The sequence below is a fragment of the Micrasema longulum genome, unplaced genomic scaffold (genome assembly GCF_059751315.1).
Source record: "Micrasema longulum isolate JH-2025_06_02 unplaced genomic scaffold, ASM5975131v1 h1tg000261l, whole genome shotgun sequence".
Lineage (NCBI taxonomy): Eukaryota > Metazoa > Arthropoda > Insecta > Trichoptera > Brachycentridae > Micrasema > Micrasema longulum.
In genome coordinates, this window is record NW_028277465.1 from 518,392 (window position 1) to 538,590 (window position 20,199).

At 36.3% G+C, this 20,199-nt stretch overlaps 3 protein-coding genes across 5 annotated transcripts in view; 2 read left to right on the forward strand and 1 right to left on the reverse strand.

The window, feature by feature from the left end:
- tty (tweety) overlaps positions 1-14,290 on the forward strand; it is a 253,959-nt gene extending 239,669 nt beyond the window's left edge. For 2 of the 3 annotated variants that reach the window (XM_088224035.1, XM_088224036.1), the window contains 8 exons: positions 657-785; positions 3,817-3,960; positions 5,141-5,353; positions 5,819-6,085; positions 7,171-7,315; positions 9,337-9,580; positions 10,726-10,938; positions 13,926-14,290. In XM_088224035.1, coding sequence (XP_088080161.1) covers positions 657-785; positions 3,817-3,960; positions 5,141-5,353; positions 5,819-6,085; positions 7,171-7,315; positions 9,337-9,580; positions 10,726-10,938; positions 13,926-14,160 — 1,590 coding nt within the window. In that variant the 3' untranslated portion in view covers positions 14,161-14,290. The remainder of the gene's footprint in view (positions 1-656; positions 786-3,816; positions 3,961-5,140; positions 5,354-5,818; positions 6,086-7,170; positions 7,316-9,336; positions 9,581-10,725; positions 10,939-13,925) is intronic. The other variant, XM_088224037.1, reaches the window with a different exon arrangement.
- Positions 14,161-17,636, forward strand: LOC148283094 (uncharacterized; the record flags this gene model as incomplete). The annotated part of the gene is made up of 1 exon (XM_088223995.1): positions 14,161-17,636. A coding segment is annotated over one exon (786 nt), but the record flags the coding sequence as incomplete, so codon positions are not given.
- Positions 17,637-19,236: 1,600 nt separating this feature from the next.
- mei-41 (ATR serine/threonine kinase meiotic 41) overlaps positions 19,237-20,199 on the reverse strand; it is a 35,178-nt gene continuing 34,215 nt past the window's right edge. Inside the window, exons 30-31 of the mRNA XM_088223989.1 lie at positions 19,783-19,975; positions 19,237-19,511 (exon numbers count right to left, since the gene is read on the reverse strand). Of these exons, the coding sequence (XP_088080115.1) occupies positions 19,383-19,511; positions 19,783-19,975 (322 nt within the window). The 3' untranslated portion in view covers positions 19,237-19,382. The remainder of the gene's footprint in view (positions 19,512-19,782; positions 19,976-20,199) is intronic.

Consider the following 20,199-nt stretch of genomic DNA (forward strand, 5'->3'; position numbering starts at 1 on the left):
TATTTTATTATTAATCTTTGTTTATAATGGAAAAAAATTAATAAATATGTATGCATTAGGTGCAGCCCTAAGCACCCATTTTGTGTTCCATTTAACTTAATTTCTGGAACTTGTAGTCAGTAAATGTGAAGCAGATTTAAAAGGCGCGACATGCAGCTTTCAATTCACAGTAAACTGGCACAGACAGTTAGTCTTTTTTACTCTACTACGCATTTTGCACAGTAATGTTGACACGGCAATGCTCATTTTTCAGATCATAATTTCAAACTATCATTTTACGAAGTATCATTTCTATTTAATTATACCTCGGTGATCTTTAATGTTTTTGTATTGAATTTTATAATATAGATACCAATCTGGAAGGTATCGTGAAAGCGATGAAACTGGTCACTGTTCATTCTAAATTTATGGATTTTAATACCATTTCTATAAAAATATATCGAGAATTTTTACTAACAAACTTGAAAAATTAAAAATATCATGAAACAACAAAATAAAAACAAGTTTTTTTTTCTTCGCATGTACTGTGAAGTAAGTATTAAACCTAGCTATAATATGACTACATAATGCAACATTTGTATTAATATTAGGAGATGCCCATGAGTTGTCGTTTTAGATTTTAAAATTAAATATATAATTTGTTATTGTTTTTACAGAGCTTGGGAATTCTGGGATCTGTTCCAGCAGCATGGCTCATACTAACCCTCCTAGTTCTGCTCATCTATCTGCTCACTCGGTGTTGTGATAGAAAGCCGAGACCTGCTAAAAGCATCTCTGCGTTGAAGGTAACAAAAAATATTTAGCGCAATCTAAATGATTTCTCATTAAACATATATTTTACATCCATACAACTAATTGTATGGATGTTAGATCGAAAGAGAAGCCTGGAGGCTTTTCGGCTGCCGATTCCTGTACATCTTCCGAAGTCACGTTTGCATCCCATAGTTCTAATAAGAACTGCCAACAAACTGTCGGCAGTGAATGTTCAGGAAATAAAGAAGAAGATACGCCTTGTGAAGAAGGCAAATGTGATCAACGATCTAATGATACATCCGCGGTACGTGGTCCAGCCAACCGAATTAACTCTGCCCGATGATAGTTGTCACTGGTTCCTTACGGAGTTCAACCAATTTATACAAAAGCAACATATAAAACTATATTTGTTGCATATTTAGATTATGATGTTATGGCGGATAAAGAATAAGTACAATTGTGTGTGTGAAATAGAACCAGAATCCCAAACAAGTGTTCGTCTCGATGTTCGTTCGTTCGACCTGAGTTAAATTCCCGAGAAAGAAAATCGAGTAGAGATATGTCTGCCTCATAGTGTTTTAGTTGCGCGAAAGACTACCATGCTTAAGGTCTTGTTTGGATTCTATCCTGCCAATGTCGACTTGCAATGTTTGTTTTAGAGGTGGATTTACACAGAAATATTTCTTTGTCCCTGGACACATTCGTAAATACCTGAGGCATTATTGATTCGGGATGCTTCGGTATCACTCCGAAATACGGTTCCAGTTCCGGATGTTTCAGAATCACTCATTATTAATTAGCACCGTTCAATATCGTAACCCTACAAATCGCCCCTGAGTAGCACCTGCTAATGTCACTCTACATAAACATTCTTGTTTTCATTGTAGTATAGTATCTTGGATACGCCATAAACGTCTTATAAAAGAATTTGGTTCGTTGGATATCATGTCAGGTATTCACGAATATGCTCCCTGGACTGGCGTCTGAAATTATAACACTAATCATCTTATTTTCACATAACAGATGATCGAAATATTCTGTATTTAGTGTAATTATGTAGTGCCCTATGCACCATTCGGTGCGGATAGGGATATGATGAAATAAGTTTAAAAATCTTCGGTCGACAGGAACAGAATTGTAAAATGACAAAAGCAATCATCTTTTCTGACTTTTTAACACACTCCCACACAGTAATTCTATGTAAATGAAAATAGTTTCGACATTGGGTTAATCATCAAGCATGCTTCCACTTATATAAGTGACCTGTTTGACACGATCATTGATTGAATCACTTTGGCTGACAAGTGATTTAATTACGTGTAAATAATGCATTGACATAGGTTTAGGCATTGCTGTAATTTATGAATGTTAAATACTAGGACAATAGAGTTCAAGTTCAAGATTAAATATTCAACAGCGATTTACATAATGTAGGTTGCGTTATTTAATCAAAATCAAGGCCAACTGCGTTTAGGCTTATTCATGGCTCTTCTAGTGTGTTATTTATTATTATTTTTTATTTTGAAGTTCAACAAGGATATATAAAATACATACAATTTTCAAGTAAGCATTGCTAACATTCTTTATACATATCCTCAATTATAGAACTCCACCATCTTTCATAAATGATATAAAATAAGTGTGTGGCTTAATTTTATCAATTTAAGTAATAATAATATTAAGTGAAAGTTAGGAATAAAGATTGAGTTAAAGAAACAGAGTTATGTTTATTAACCCGGCAGTGTGGGGCGAAAATATGTTACAATAATAATGATGAGACAGGGTTAGAGAAACCCCATAACAAAATGCCATTTCTAAAGAAAATGACATAACGTTTGTATTATTTTTTCAAAAATAGTTTACGGTCATATTACTAAATAATGGTTAGCAAAATTTAATTGTTGATAAAAAATGTGTTAATGTGTCCATTTTAATTGTTGATAAAAAATGTGTTCAGCCACACCGACCTCTAAGATAATTGATATAACATCAGGCACATTTTTCAAAAATACGATTAATAATTTAGCTTAGCTGTTAAATTTAATGCATAAAAAGTACTTAATAGAAGAAAAAAAGGTAATAAAATTTTTGTATTTATTATTTTTTTAAATAAAAGTTGAATAAAAAAATAGGATAACACATTTTTACAGAATACCTTAAAAACTACTATAACTTCTTACTAACAAGAACGCAAAAATGTTTTAAACAATGCCACTTCCCAAAAAAATAAAAAAATATGTACCTATGAATCTCTAATTTTTATAATTTTTTTTTTGTAAAATTATCAATAGATTCGATTTTATTGTGATTTTGAGTAAAAAAATAATATATTTGAAATCAAAGCTTCATGTTCTAAACCAGACGTTAAAAATACCTTGGGATTTACTACCAATATGAATCCTTACATTACAAAAAGTTGGCTGCCGTTTGTAATGAACAAAACTTGTCAGCAATTCTGCCAAAGAAAGTGTCTATTGTGGGGTTAACACATTTTTGCAATATTATTAGCATGTTAGTCCAGTTGCATGGTTTTTGGTTATTAAATCAAGGTGTTACAGAGAATTCGTAAGTCAAAGTCATCAAACTCCTCAAAGTATTTTTTGAGGGAGTTCAGTGCTATGGGAAATTGGATAAGAAAAAAAAAATTGCATGCGGTAAAAATTAGATCATTTAGTTTTACGGTAAAGTTTCTCAAACATCTTAGAAAAAATCAATAAAAATGAACTACTTTGAAACGTCACAGGTTCATGTGAACAATAACCAATCAAGCGTTGGCGTTGTTATGTGTTGTGATAGATTTCTGCTTTCCGGGTAGTCATTTTTTTTCAAGGTTTATTGTATGTTGACAGCCACAGGGTTCTACTTTTAAATGGCGGCACAACTCACGGATGACAACTCGCAACGTCTAAAATTACAAAACTTACACAAAAATACGATGCATAAAAAAAATAGCATGGTTTTGGAGTCTTTTAACAAATATATATTTTTTTTAAAACCACTGAAATTACTCATTTTATTTATGAATTTTAAATTGCGTTTATAAGTCGGTTTATTGTTTTTCAGGTTACGCTGTGCATAGTAGCAGTATTATGTTGTGGTGCTATTGGAGTTGGACTGTATGGAAATGACGACCTTCATAATGCCGTTATACAGGCTCTGGATGCAGCTAAATCCATCAACAACATTGTCGGTTCCATTAGGAATCAGGTAAGCTACGATTCTTCGTCTTCATGGGTCATGTCCACTTGGGAGAAACTCTCCATAGTGATATCCCGGGGAATTGTTGACCAAAGTGGTTTCCCGTTGCCTTCTTTAGTGGAACTTTCCCTCGAAGTTACCTACTCTCGATTGGAGGGGTAACTCGTTATTCATCTTCTGCCTATCTGCCATGGCTCTGATTTAAATGCCAGTGGCTACATTGCCCGGGGCTTGCAGGGCCCAAGTCATGGTAGCTAGGGAGTAGGACTGTTGGTAGTGTTGCTGATGTAATGCAACTGCGCCATTACATGTCATTTTATATGCGCATATTTTCCAGCAAAATCCGCCCCACCGTGACCTTACAAAAATTTGCGCCCCAAGCCACCTTCATATTTCAAGCTCTCTCTTTTCGTTTTTGGTCTCATGATTGAGTGATGGCGGCTGCACTCAATTATTCTTTTTGTGTTCTGCCTCCAGGTAATCCTGTTCTAGACAGAACAAAGAGCATTAGTCAACTCTCTGTTGCAATAAACTGTTGCAATAGATTGAGTTCCACTACTGACATTTTTTGGTGGAACTGCATTTTAATTATAATAAAAAAGTACTTTACCAGTGACCCGAATATAATTATGTCCACTTCAACTTAAACTGTATCTTTAAAAATTATTATGAAGACTTGAAAATTATGAGCTCTAACTATGTAATTTAGAAAACAAATAAGATGATTATTTTAAATTTTAAAAAAATTGAGAAGGTAACAGCGATGCTCTCTCCATATTTCTATATACTCTCCATCTATGTATCCATCTTGATAAAACACCCCAAGTGACTGGATTTGAAATGGATTGACAGTATTGTTAACTCTTAGAAGACTCTACTGTAATGTCGTGTTACATTAAGCAAAAGATGAGATATTTTGAAAGACAGATATTTAAAAACAAATATTTAATATGCATAACTTATACATACCGTTTTATAATCTATTTTACATAATTTATAAAATATAATTTAGGCCTGTTATAGCAAAATACATCTTCATTATTTTAAAAAACAAAGAAGATATATCCAGTCTTTTAAGATGTCACATGATTCTACATAGAAATAGAAATGTAGACTCATGTGACATCCGCACAAGAGTTGATATTTACTATGTTAAGAGTTTTTTAAACATCAATATATTTATTTACAGACTAATTCCATCGAGCTAGCGCTGATGAAGAAGGTAAAGCCGAAGCTAACAGAGCTGGCGGACATATTCGACTCTCCGGTTTCCAACCAGACGGCTCTCGGTATCCTCCTCAATACCCTGTCTTCTGTGAGGAACAACACCACGATGGCTGTATCCGCCGCGGCCGATATCAAGCGTCCCCTTGCTGGCATTAACATGGACCGATCTCTAGAGGTGATAAGCTAACTTTCACATAGCCATATTTTTTTTTGTTATATAAAAAGAAATATTAGCGTTCTTATAATTTACACAAATATTTCAATTTTGGTGGCCATTTCCAACGAGTTGTAAATAACTCACAATTAGAAAATGGAAGTTAGGGTAGAGTTGGGTTTGAACCTCGGGCTTCTGGCCCGTGAGTCCGCAACACTAGCCACGGGACCACAACCTGATTCAATTGTATTAACTCTTTGCTCACAAGTGTTATCTAATTGTGACACTATGAAATATCCAGTTGACCATAAGCAACATTTCATGGTAATAAAGATTTTGGCCCTTATTGAGTGTATTTATTGAGTCGTTAACTACAATATTTCATTGTTTATTCATTGACTTAACTGCAATATTACATTGTTCCTGATGCGTAAGGTTCCTAAATGTTCCTAACATACATAATTGACTCTATTTGGGTTGTTACAGCGCTGGCGCCGCGGCGAGTGGTGGCGCTGGGTGGGCGCCATGGCCGCCTGGTCGGCGCTCGTGGCCGCGTGCGCCGTGCTGCTGGTAGGTGTGGCGCGTCACTCGCGGCGCGCGCTCATCGCCTTTAGCGTGTGCGCGTTGGCCGCGCTCGTGGCCTGCTGGCTCGCGGCGGGTGCGGCGCTGGCGGCCGCTGTGGCGCTGGCCGACGCGTGTCACGACCCGGCCGCCGCCGTGTCCATGCTGGCGCCGCCCGACCTCCCGCCGGAAGTGAGACAACTTTCTAATCAACTAACATATGAGGCGTATTAAATCAAAGATGGCAGTCTGAAATGAGTCAGATATGGCGATGGATAGAGTAACAAAATTACTATTTACAACTGCAATGATAGCAGACCATAAATAGTGAGCGGTATCTCATACGTTTTCAAATCAATGTATTTAGTTACGAAATAACAACGGCTGTCTCCTTTACGTTACAGACAAAAAACTAATATTATCTATTGATTCAAAATAATTTAATAATTTACTGATTAATCGCAATAAAATATCTCCTGGGAAGTACAAAAAATCATTTTTTGCATATTATTCTAAACTAAAAAAAGGGAGGAATCCCTCATTGTTTTAACACCCCTCATATCTATTTATCTGTTCTTCCGCTTTTGAGTATCAATATTCATAAAATGCATAATGCTTCTCTGATGTCTAGAAATTAGTGGTAGTTACAAGACCCGCTCTGGAGGTTTGTTCTATTTAGAAAATTTATCTAGAAAATCACATAAAAACATTATTTGTAAAAAGTTCTTCCAGAGCGGGTTTTGTACGTCTATGATAATTTTTTTTTACAATAAACATAATACAACATTATTTGGTACGTGTATTTTGTACATACACAAATCTGGATTTCCCCCAAGGGGGAGTAGGTATACCTCACCTCATCTCTGTAGGGATATTAATAAAAAATATAAACATAATAGTTATTATTATGGATAACTTATATAATGCCATTTTATGATAAATTTAGACAACAGAATGGGTTTTGAAACTCAACTGAATATTTATTTTGATATTTCAACACAATGGAGTGGGATTTGTGACCCGCAGTGGCCTTATTCTAAACATTTTTTGAAACAGAAATGATACACTTTTTTATTATTTTTCAAAATTTGTCCAGAACGGGTTTTGTAACTCTTTAACTTAAATATTCATTTATAAAAGTTAGTTTGTGAGGCCCTGTCATTTGACAAGTAGAGTAACGACAGAATGAAAATTTTAGGATAAACAGCAACAGTAGCCAAATGTGTTGGCTGAAAACTTAATTTTAAGATAAAATAATCACATATCTTTCTTTTTAGATTGTTCGTTACTACCTGAGCTGTGAAGTGACCCATGGAAACCCTTTCACCCAACGCTTGCGAGAATCTCAGCGCTCTGTATCTAACGTTCGCCAGGGACTCACGCAACTCGGACGTATTGCATCCTCTATCTTCAATAACCCAGGTCAGTACTTTACGGCCACCAAGTGAGTTAATGACACATAACAATCAATTCTACGCCTACGAGCTTCGTATCACCATTACACTTAAAACATGCCATTGATCGCGAGCATAATTTCATGGTGACATAAGATTTAGACAATCGTGTACGTATTTTGTGAAAACATATAAATAATTTTGCTTTGAGATACATTTATCGTAGTCTTCTGACATCTCGAATTTGCCCTCCAATTGGTATAATTATAAATTGAGCTAAGAACTGAACCTCTGTCACAGTACATCTGAGAAATCCAGGGAATTGTGGAATATTAAAGTGTATGTGTGCATGTAATTGTGAATTTGAAAAATAAAAAATATTTTGCCCAAGAAGAAACACAGTCCATATTTTATCATACAAACGCATTCTGTATTTCCTCCCTGGATTATGACACTAGGGCAGTAATTTTTTTACCCACTATAGATATCCACCATTGGCGTGTCCAATCGTTTTGTACTTTGATAAATGAATAAAGGGCATATTTATTTAGGATAATTTATACAGCGTCATTTTTGTGTAAATCACCTCAAGGGCGCTGTACAATAAGCATCCCAACACGTCTTGCAGCTACACAGCGCACATAGGTGATTGGGATTCTAGCTCCCCATTTTCATTAAGGTTTCATTTTAATAATTATATGAGAGCTATATTACAACATGTCTTGCAGCTACATAGCGCACGGACGTTTAAAAATCTAGTCCCCATTTACACTGCACAAAAAAGTGAGTAAGAAGTGTTTTTAATTTTTAAATATTCGTTTACAAATAGAATCTAGATTACATGTCCTGTAGCTAGAGAGCGCATGGGCGGTTAAAAATCTAGACCCTGTTAACAGTTGAAGTTCAATTTAGATTATAGTATGAAAGCTAGCATCGTAAAAAATCTTGCAGCTATAAAGTGCATCGACGAGTTGAATTCCAGCAACATAAAAATTATTTGAAAAAGTTTACAATTTCTTCCTACCTACCCAAACCGTTCGATTTCAGAAAATCAGTGGTATATGAACATTGTAGGTACATATAATTGTATATTGTAGGTATGTTATAATATTTTCACTAAAAAACAAAATATTGGTTTACATAAATTGTCTAAATATCTATATTATAATATGAAGAGTAGTGGGGGTAAAAAGGGAGAGGAAAGGAAAAACTTAAGATTTGTAAGTAGATTAATATGTGTGTAAGATTTATAAACTTAAATATAAATAAACTTGAAATTTGATTACTTTTTAACTATGTTATACAATTTGTACAAATTGGCTTCGACTGTTAATAAATAATAATAGTAATAATAAATAGTTTATTATGGGAAATATCCTAAAAGCACTTAGTTTTATCTGCCGTATTCGGACGTACGATATACAAATATGATAACTATTTTTGAAAAGTGCAAAAGTACCAACACAGAAAATTCCATTATTTTTCGCACAGTATTGGGGAAGCATTTGCGAGAGAGTGACAGAAAAACAATTGTCAAAATTTTCAGCCAGTGTTCCCTCTTACATGCTAAACACTTAATACTTACCTTGTTCCACATGTTAAATATATCTCATATTCAACATATGCTAAGATAAGGATATTAATGTATTTTAGCATGTATTAGCAGAGTTTAGTTGCATTCCATCAGCAACACTACCAATAGTTCTACTCCCTAGCATCTATGAGTAATCTCGCAAGCCCTGGGCAATGTGGCCACTGGTATTGACATCACTGAATAAAGAAGCAGATAGGGAGAGGATTAATGGCGAGTGTCCGGTGCCGTAAAACAAGATGCCTCCAGCTAAGGGTAGGTAACCCCGACAGAAAACTCCACTGAAGAAGGCAACGGGAAACCACTTCGGCCAATAATCCCCCAGAATATCACTATGAAGAGCTTTCTCCCAAGTGGTCGTCAACGTCAGGTGGGCCTGACGAAGAAGAGCTAAGACTCAAATGTTGATAAATGTCTAATAAGGTTATTTTGCTAACAGACTTTTTCCCTATTTCCAGGTCTTCAGCCAGCACTGAGTTCCCTCTCAGCCGAAACCAATGCTGCGGAGCGCATCTTAAACAGCCTGACTGCACTAGTGGGTTGCCAGGCAGTACGCGCGCACTACACAGCGGGGGCGCGCGCACTGTGTGACGCCGGCCTGCTGGGACTGGCCTTGTTACTCTTGGCCGCTGTGCTGGCGGGTCTCCTCTTCACTATCCTGGTCTGGGTGGACAGTCATACGTGGATTTATATACAGAAGAAGTGAGTACACGCACATTTGTGTATTTTTTCGATGTCTATTAACCATTAATGTCATTGGGTCTGGATGACTACCAAAATTGAAGAGTTTAAAAGGCATGTGTTTTCATATTTGATAATTATCTATTGAGCCACTATGGCGTTTAAATATGTGCATACTTTTCTCTAACCAAATTCACAAAGTAAAGAAGTGTGTTTACATCTTTAGCATTCATGCTATCATGAATTCATTCATTCATTCAAATTGACATAATTATCATCATCATGAGCTCGACAGCCCTGGGTGGGCGATGGCTGAATCCAGAAGTCTCCTTCATTCTCTTCTTATCTGTAGTGTGGATGTATCAGCACTGACAGAATCCATCCATGACAGTTTGGGCCTTCCTGGTCTTCTACGTCCCCGTGGCGCAGTAAGTGTGAGGCGTTTTATGGGGTTGTCGTTGCCCATTCTGATTACGTGACCAGCCCATCTAAAGCGCCTCACCTTAATGGAACTGATCACATCAGGCTCTCCATAGATAGCATGTAACTCCTTATTGTATTGATGACTTCAACTGTTAAATTTACAATTGTACAAAAAGAGTAGAAAACGGTGAAAATCAGAACCATAACTGATTTTAACTCTACCAACACAAAAAATGTTAAGTGGTTGTCTTTTAATTTTCTTACTGAATATAGCTTTCGCGCAAAAAGTCAAAATACATTTAGCTGGGCAGTTTAGAAGCTAACTCCTTTCACATGTCGAGAGATGGTTGTTGATACATCCATAGTACCTACATCATTTATATTTAGGTCATAAGGTGTAATGTATTTATTCAGAAAGTTATGCATTTTTTTTTTAACAACTGGGTGATTCCTTAATTTATGTATTATGCATATACAATAATAATTATATAAAAAAATTATATTGATTCAGACTCTTTTTGACAACACTCTAGCTACTAATTAGGTATGTGGATGTTAAAAATTGAAAATTTATTCTGTTTCATGGTCATTGAAAAGTATTGACAATAATTATTGTAACATTAATACATAAAATCAATATGAACACACTAGGCCCCTAAATGATTTTTTACTGTCTTTTCAAGAAAATGTACACTGCTTGGTGTCCAAAATCTGTATGTATAACACGTGTGTTTGTGTTCTAGACGCGAGTACGGAGGCGATGAGCACGCGCCCTTCCTCCCGGGTGGCGGCGGCGGTGGCGGCAGCGCGGGCGGCGCTGGCGGGCCAGGCGCCGGCGCGCGCACGCTTCCCCGCAGCCAAGGGTCGTACAGCCCCCCTCCACAGCGGCCCTCCGCCCCCCCTTCCTACGGCTCCGCCCTCGCCATGGCCGCCCTAACTCCCCCACACCCCCACAGGCATGACGCGCAACGCTTCTTTATTATTTCCTAGTTTAGCTACTTACACCCACAGCTGGTTACCGCGCAGTATTTAATGGATGAACCTCTTTTGACTCAATTTTGACCGACATTCACTGCGGAAGCCATTTTTTAGAGTAAAACAGACTTCACTTTAATTAGACTTAGATCGATTAGATTTAAATTAAGTTACATCTTAAATACTTCGTGAACTGATTATGGTGTTTTAGCATGTGCCTCCGTGCTAAGCCATACTAATAAACATGGAAAAAATAGTCGATTAGAAGAAATAATAACATATTATTAATTAAAATCAGTGCGTTTTAATTTCATTTGAACAATTGAATACATCAAAATACAATTGTTGTTTAATTGTTTTGTTTTATTTTTTACATCACAACTGACCAGAAGGCCGAATTACAGCATAGAACATACATTAACTCAGGCTTGAAATATAACATTTATGTTCTCACTGGGAATCAAACCCGTAGCTTTCCATGCGTGAATCAAACGTCTTAGCCATTACACCTAACCAACCCCAAATAGATACAGGGCCTCTTATAGGTTGAGTTGGTACAAAGAACCAGACATTTGCTTACAAAGGAGGGGAGAATAATATGCTTGTATTGTATTGTAAATTACATAAACATGTATATTCCCGTCCTTTTCAGTAAGTGATAAGGCACTAGTGGCCCTTAGATCTGACTGATATGAAACTATATAGTAAACTATTGAAAATATATCTGTGCCTGGGAAGTTAAAACACGGGAGCTCACTTTCTGCCGTTTTTAAGTTAAAAATGCAGAAATTATGGCAATAACCTTTTTTATACGTGAATAAAACACCGAAGTCCACTTTTGTCATATAAATTCTTTTTTGAGTCAAAATAAAAATCTTAAGTCCACATTGTTTTAAAGCAAAAAGCTTCAGTAGTCCCAAATACGCTATTTTAATATGTACTATTATTATTTTTTAAAAACATTATTTTACATTAAAAGTTCTTTATGGATTAAAATTATCTCATTTGGTTCAAAAGTTATGATGTTTTGGAAATCGCAGAATCACAAAATCTTGTTTCCTGAACATTTCGCTCAATGTGACTTCCGTGGTTTATCCTTTAAGGTACAGATATTTATTTAATTAACATTTAATCAAAATGGGCTCATCCAAAAAATACTCCACGTTTAACAAACAGTGACAGTGAAAATTTTCATACCCATTCTACGTGTTCCATGTTTAACCTTACTACACCTCCAGGTAGCGATGTTTTCAATGAATCTTACATTTCTATTGAAACAACATATCGTCGGTGATACTGCAGTGCTGCGTAACTATCAATAATTTTTTTTTGACAGGGGAACTTAAAAAGCATTTTGTTAATACATATTAATATATTTTTCATTTAATTTAATCAACCAAAAATAACGCTCTGAAATATCAGAAAAACTATCATTAAAGTAAAAATAGCAATAATTTAAACTAACAGCTCTGTCCCCAAAGTGAATTTGTTCAGTAAAACATCACAAAACAAAACATTAAAACATAGAAAAGCAGGTCATGCGGTATTGCAGTATCATCGACGACACAATCATCGTTCCCTTTTTTGTACTTAATGGTGCGTAAGGCATTGGCATTAATATACAATATTTAGTATATTTGATCATCCAATCGAACACTCAGAATGAGTTAACTCTAGACTAAACTCTATTTAATAAATATTTCATGCTTACTTTGCCGGAAATCAAACCCTGGACCTCAAGCGTGACATCAAAATAACTTAACTATAAGGGTAAAAATCGCCGTAAAAAATATACGACACATTTTGTCACACAAGAACTTAGTAAAACTAAATTTTTCAAAATTGTAAAAAAAATAATTTTGTAAATACAAATGTTTAGATTGAAAAACTTGAAATGCTCACATGCATATTAGAGATGCCATAGAATATTATTCATCGTAAACATCACCGTGTTTAGGTGCAGCTGGTTCAATTTGTTATTGGCAATGATACGCAAAAGACTCTTACAAGTTGTAATATATGATCCGTCTATTAATTTTCCAATGTAAAATATATTTCTAAAATTCTAAATAACAAGCCAATTAAAAAACTATTTGAATTACAGTATAGGTGCATGCATATGCATATTATGATATAATACAATTCATACTGAAGTGGAACATGGCATCTATTTTGCAGAGTATTTTGGTTGTCTGATCAATTGACCTCACGGTTTTATCAAATTGATGTTACGTTTAAAATCCAGGATGTAACATTTTTAATAAGTTGATATAAATTGTTTGTTGTCACATACATTGGTCTCCTACCCAAGGTATTGGTTGAACCAAACACCCAACTCACTGTGGTATAAGTAAGTAAACTGTTGTGATTACTAGAACAAGTTCAACGTTTCTTTATTTCTTTTCCTACTATTTGTATTTTCATTCCTGACTTGCGCATGTAGTCAAACAGAATATTTATTTGTATCGATGTTTCGCTGTTAGCTCATGTTTTTGTGATTTTTTTTTAACGTAAAATGACTTAAATTTGGCTGTGCAAATTGTTTTATTTGAATTAATTTTATTTATTATTTCTTCCGCTATTAGAGTAGCATGGTTGGTTTTATAGTTTACTGACTTCTGTCAGTTTCATGTTAGATGTTTTACAATAATTCCTTACAACGTACTTTGTTACCCATATATGTTTTTAATGTATTTATTTTAATAGCAAAATATGGTTTATTAAGTAGGCTTAGCTGAGCTTCCTCCATATCCTAACCTATCTTATAAACATTATGAATCTCAAATATGTTCAATTCTTTTTAATCCTTTTCACGGAATACCATTTGTAATATTGTAAAAATTAAAGTCTCGAAAATAAATAAAATATTTGAACAGTCAATTTTATAAAACATATTAAAATTAAAACAAAACTGCGATAAATATTGAAACGAAAGTATTTGCAACGTGTTTTGGTAATATGTTTACAGAAATGACGGTGGCATCGGTCAGTATGGGTCAGGACGCGGCGGGGTCGGAGGCGGCGGCGGCGGCGGAGGGGTCGGCGGCGGCGGGGGGGGCGGGCGTGGCGGTCATCTGCCCTCGGGGGGCTGCCACACGCTGGGCCGCCTGCCCTCGCACAGCTCCGCACCCGGACCCAACAATGGCAAGTACGCGACTCTGAGCAAGCAGTGCAAGACCTTGGAGAGCTCCGACTTCTACTGAGGGCGCGCGGGCGGCGCCGGGCCCCCGCCGCTGGCCCTGGACCCGCGCAGCCTGGCGCCCCCCGACCCTCGCGACATCACCCCGCTCACTAACCAGATTAATCGCTTTGACCCCAAGTACGCCTCCTTCGGCCCCAAACACCTCAAGATCACCACCGGCCCGCTCAAGGCCATGCCGCTCCCGGATATCGGGGAAGCGCCGCCGCGCATCGAGCCTGCCCCGCCACCCATGGCGTCCTTCCAGCGGCCCCCGCCTTCTGACAAATACGCCACCATCCGCACCGGCGGCAAGTACGATAAGAGCCACAAATATGCCCAGCAGCTGGAGGCCGCTGCCACGCTGGAGCGGCGCCGCCGCCCCCCGTCGGGCGCCCCCAAGCCGGCTAACGGGACTTCCATTGTGCACCAGCCCCTGCCTGAGCCTCCGCAGCCTCTCAGCGCCGCTCACTTCACGCAGTACCGCGCGCCGGCGCCCCCCGCGCCGCCCTGCTGCCCCCAGGGCGGGCCACGCCGCGCCGGGCGCACGCCGGAAAAGTTCTTCTCCACTAGCAGCCAGCAGCCGATGCATCAGCAGCAGCCGACGCATCAGCAGCAGCCGACGCATCAGCAGCAGCAGCGCGGCGGCGCGCGGCCGGCGCATTCGGCGCACACCTTGGACCGGCGTCACCACCAACAGCAGGGGGGTGGGGGGCGCAGCGGAGCGCAGACCCTGGACCGTAGGGCGCGTCCCTCGCGAGAGCAGACCGGAGAGCCCAACAAGGACCTGTATGCCGTCACCGAGTTGTAATGATAACTTCCGAGTGAAGCCCACGTGGATGGTAGCCATTGCGTGGTTTCACTTATATCTAAAAAAGGTCCCGATAAAAGCAGTAAATTTTTCATCAAATATGAATGCAATTTGGGGAAATGCGGGGAGAGCGAAGATAAACCTTAGATCGGTTTGGGGGAGCATGAAGAAGGATGATGCAATATCTGCGCACGAGTGGGGATGTCTCGGGATTATTTCGCAGTCGCTGATCAGTGTCTGAGACAATAAAAACAATTGGGATGAACACTATTGCGCCCCAAATATTGTTTATTTATGGTTTAACAAATTGAAATATTTTGCGTGAAAATCTTCCATCGAATATTTGTCCAGTGACTTTATGTTACGGAGTACTAGACACCTAGAACCGAGTGATAGTCTTCATCAAATGTATTTCTACTGTTGACATCATTCGAAAGTCTAATATGAATGTTTATAATAACTAGAACATTAAGGTAGGTTTATATAACCGATCGTCCGAACGACAAACGGGATCAAATACCGCTCCTAAACTCACTGCATTTATATTTTCAAAAGGTTTATTACTTCTGATTTTCAATAATCCTCCAGATTTTCTAATATGTATTAAAAAAGTTAAAGGTGATTTTACAAATGCAGTATTTGTATATTTCGCTCAAAAGTTGTTTAATATTTGTTAACCGAAATATGTTTGGGTTTTGATTTCATAAATTATTAAAAACAACCAACAACGAAATTGTGAAAAGTTCTGAGCTCACAATTATTAAGATATTTACATATAAATATAAGCATATTCGTAAATTATTTTACTGTATGACAAGTATTTTTCGTGGATTAAAAGTTTGGATGGTTTTTATCGAATGAGAGTTTGACAGTTACAAATTGAGAGAGATAAATAAAACTACAGTGTTCATTAATATGAATATGTCACATTATTTTAAGAGTAGATAGCGATAGTTTAAGGATAAATGTCGGTGTTTACAATGGACCGGACGATGATTCTACTAATTAGGTGTCTCTGGGGAAGAGAGTCACAATATTGCTCACTAGAAGAAAATGACCTGTAACTCTCTATTAAGCTGGCATTTCATTCCGAGGTATCAACAGATTTGTACATTCCCATGTGTATTTATGCAAGCCTTTGACCGCGTAATATTTAACTCCCATATAAAATAGCATAATGTCGATCCTAAAATAGTTACCAACACAATAAAACCTGCGAGAATAAGTTTTTGACTTTTGTAGATATTTCTATCGAGCCTATTTATAAAAATCATACTAGAGATAAATTGTAGGTTCTTGTGAACTGTTTTTATTCAAACAGTGATTTGTATTTAAATTTTATAGGCAAATGCTCAAAATAAATTTCATATACTGTAAGTAGAATAGTTATAACAAATTCATTGAAATATTGTATTCAGCACCGAGTCTTAGATCATGTGTGAATATAAAATTAAGAGTAATATTAAGGTCTGTAGCGGTTCCCTTCTCTTGCGAGGAACCTCCTAAATCTACATCATAATAATATTATTCCAAGTTGATCTTTTTTATATATTTTTTGTGTATATTTTTCTGTATAAACCATTATATTAATGAATCGGTGTTAGATTGTACAAACTAGTCAATCATTTAACGTGAGCCCGTATTTTCCGGGGTGGACAACGTGAGAGTAATAAATTCTTTACCTGTATGTAATTGTAAATTTCGTAATATAAGGATAATGTTACGTACCATCAAATTAGGCCTAACTACCGACCACTAGGCGAGCGCTCTTCATAAGGGTGGCGTTATCTCGTAGATGCTAACTTGAGAGGTAAACCTTAATTCTGTCCCTTTCTCGGGAACACTTCTATATACACTTTGTCCATCCGCAACAATATTAAAGTAAATGGTGCATACTGGGTATTTGGTTACTTAATGCTGTTTTGTGTATAAAGTTTACATACATATTTACATCAAGTAAGGAATCCCAAATGTTATGTACGGCCAATATCTCGTGTATTTAATGTATCTGTAATATAAAAGCAACTATAAAATGTTTTATTTATTAACTAACTTATGTGATTTTAATTTTGTGCCATCTGTACGCACTCTGTTTGTCCTATACAATGTTTGTTATTAATTTATATACCTAAATTTTATAACACAAGCACGCAAGTTGAAGTATTGGCCGCAAACTTAATATAATATATAACGTAATAACTGATATTTAATACTAAATAATAAGAAAAGTTTTCATATGATTTGTACCTCTAAGAATGTCACCCGCTCAGCTCAATTGTAGCATTTTATAAATTCCATTGTAATCGGGTGTATGATAGTTTTTGTAATTTCAAGCACACATTTTCTCAATGTGGTGATTTAATTACTAATAAATTGTTCAGCCAATATTATGCCAAAGATAAAACTATTGCGTGTTTTTTGAACAATCAAACATTTTATGTTATATTTACAAATATGTGTAATTCCGTAGTGATTTTTTTATATGAATAATATATACAAAACAATCCATTTTTTATTGATGATTCTTTTTGGAAGAATATTTATTGTTAACCTTTTCTAATATGAATTTTTTGTATGACACAATATTGATTTACAACTGATGGACTTCTGATTAAGTAGGTAATTCTTGCTATATATTAATTAATCGATGGTACTGTGTATGATATACACATAATAAAAATTTAGAATTCCACATGTGTTTTATTTCAAATTTCACCAAATAAATTGGGGTTATACTGAAACGGGTAGAGGAATCTGTGTATCTGGGAAGTATGATCACTAGGGATGGAATGACAGAAAGATACTGAAAAGAGGGAGAGTGCCGGGAACAGAGTGAATGGTGCACTTAAATCAACCTCGACAATTAAAGGTTTGTCGCAAGAGGCAAAATAAGTGGTTTACAATGGAGTCCCGGTGCTGGTGGTCCCGTGATGTGTGGGAGCAAAATATGGAATTGGAAAAACGAGGATGAAAGTAAACTGAATGCTGTCAGATTGCGATTTCTCGGGTGAATGTGTGGTAAAACTATGTATGATGTAGATACATCAAAGAAGTTCTGCGTTGGTTCGATCATGTAGAGCGAATGGACAGCGGAAGAACGACTAAAAGGATTTGCGATGCGAATATTGATGGATGCAGAAAACGAGGAAGACCGAGAAAGATGTGGCATGATCAAATCCATCAAATACTTGAATATGGACATGTCAAAAGTCAGAAAAATCGGCAGGCGTCCGTGAGAAGATGTATGAATGTAGGAGGAAGCGTTACATGGGGTTCTATCCTTTCTGCCTACCCTTACAGAGAAACAACATGATGGTTTGTTTGTAAATTTTACATTAATTTTAAAAAGGGTGATTCTCTTAAATGTGAAATGTCACAAAATTAAACTCAAAGAAATAGGGTATTTTCACAATTTAAATAATTATAAAAAAACATGGAATATTTAGGAGCAGATCACTGTGTTAAACACAAGTTCTCATTAATAAATTGCGGGTTTAATAAGTACATACAAAACAGTACACATTCGGTGTCACGTCATTTTGGCATCACATGTCATGCCCGCCAAGTGCGGTTCTAATAAACATTGCGTACAAGCATGGTCCCATAGGGCGTGAAACGTCTCGTTTTCAGGTAATTCAAAAATGCATATTTAAAACAATGGGGAACTTCAGCCCTACGGGAAATTGGATACAATTTTTTTTTCTTACGCGGGGTAAAAATTAGATTATTAAATTGTATGGCAAAGTTTCTTGAAAATGTACAGAAAAAAGAATAAAAAATATTTTGATAAAAACGCACTATTTTTAATGACGTCACTGGTTCATGTGAATCAACCTATGATCTGAGAGCTATGGAAGATTTCCGGTCTGCTTGTCGCTTCTGGACCAATGGGAAGAACTGAATGAGAATAAGCGGAAATGAACCTCTGACGTTACACGCGGAGTTATTTCAGAAATACAAAACTTTGAAAAATCGTAGCGCTGATAATACGATATGTGAAAATTAAAAAAAAAAAATTACTTAGTTTAACAGTCGATTAACAAAAAAAATTTTTTTTTAAAAACCACTGAACTTCCTCATTGTAGAAAATTTATCCAATGTGCGAAAAAAATCATATCGTTTACTATTGCAATTTTTTGCTTATTTAAAAAGAATAAAATCTTTATCCTTACAACTTGCTTTTTCTCATTCTTCATCACATTTTAGAGACAATTTTCCATGGAGTCCATGTTTAAAAAAATGTGTTGTAAAATATGTGAATGATTTAAAAACAAACATTGTGTTAAAAAATATTTTTTATAAACGTAAATCTTAACTATTTATTTTATGTACAGGAAAATTTTTTTTGGTAATTTAAAAAAAGTATTTTTAATATAAATATATATATGGTATAAAATATGTAGCAATAATAAGATGTAATCCGCATTTTGTTTGACTCACAGAAAGGGACCCCATCCTATGTACATTTGGCACAAGTTCACTACACTCGTAGCTTCCAGGATAAGGTTGTTGGCCTGACCTTCCGGAGACAAGGAGAGGGAAAACTGCTTGTCTTTTGTTCGCACCTGAGGAATCATTAGAACATTTTTATTTATCATTTTATTATCTACATCTGGATGGTGAATACGATATTGCTTGGTCGACCATGAATATCTATCATCAGAATATTTTTTTGTCACATGAAGGCTCTCTACCTGACTAGATACTATAAAATCGTCAGGTTTCTGGCAAAAGCTGGTAATTAGATTTTACTAGTTGTTAGATATTGCATTTTTAAAGTTAAAAGCTCATATCAAATCAAATATTCAAATAAAACTGCAAGTTGAATATTATTACCATTCCTTGCAAGCGCTGCTCTATGTGAGTGAGATGGTCCTTGGCGGATTGGTTGGTCCTCTCTGCAGAGGTGGTGTCCCGAGAAGCCGCGCGCTGCCACGCCACCAGCGGGTCGTACACGAAGGGGCGGATCACGGACATGAGGGTGGCCGTCTGGGCGCGTAACACGCGTAATGTTACCTCGCAACATTTCCTGACAAAACAATAATTTTATTTGCATAAATTAATTAAGTTTTTAATTATGAAGATTTATATTTAGCCCCCGCATATTGAAGAACCCATTAAAAATACAATTTTTGTTCATTTTCAAATGTTTTTTGTTTTGCATAGAAAATTCTCATTAGATTTTTGTAAATGTCAAAATTAGTTTTTCATGGAAGTAAAATATGCGTATTTGTTGCCTTTATTCACATAAAA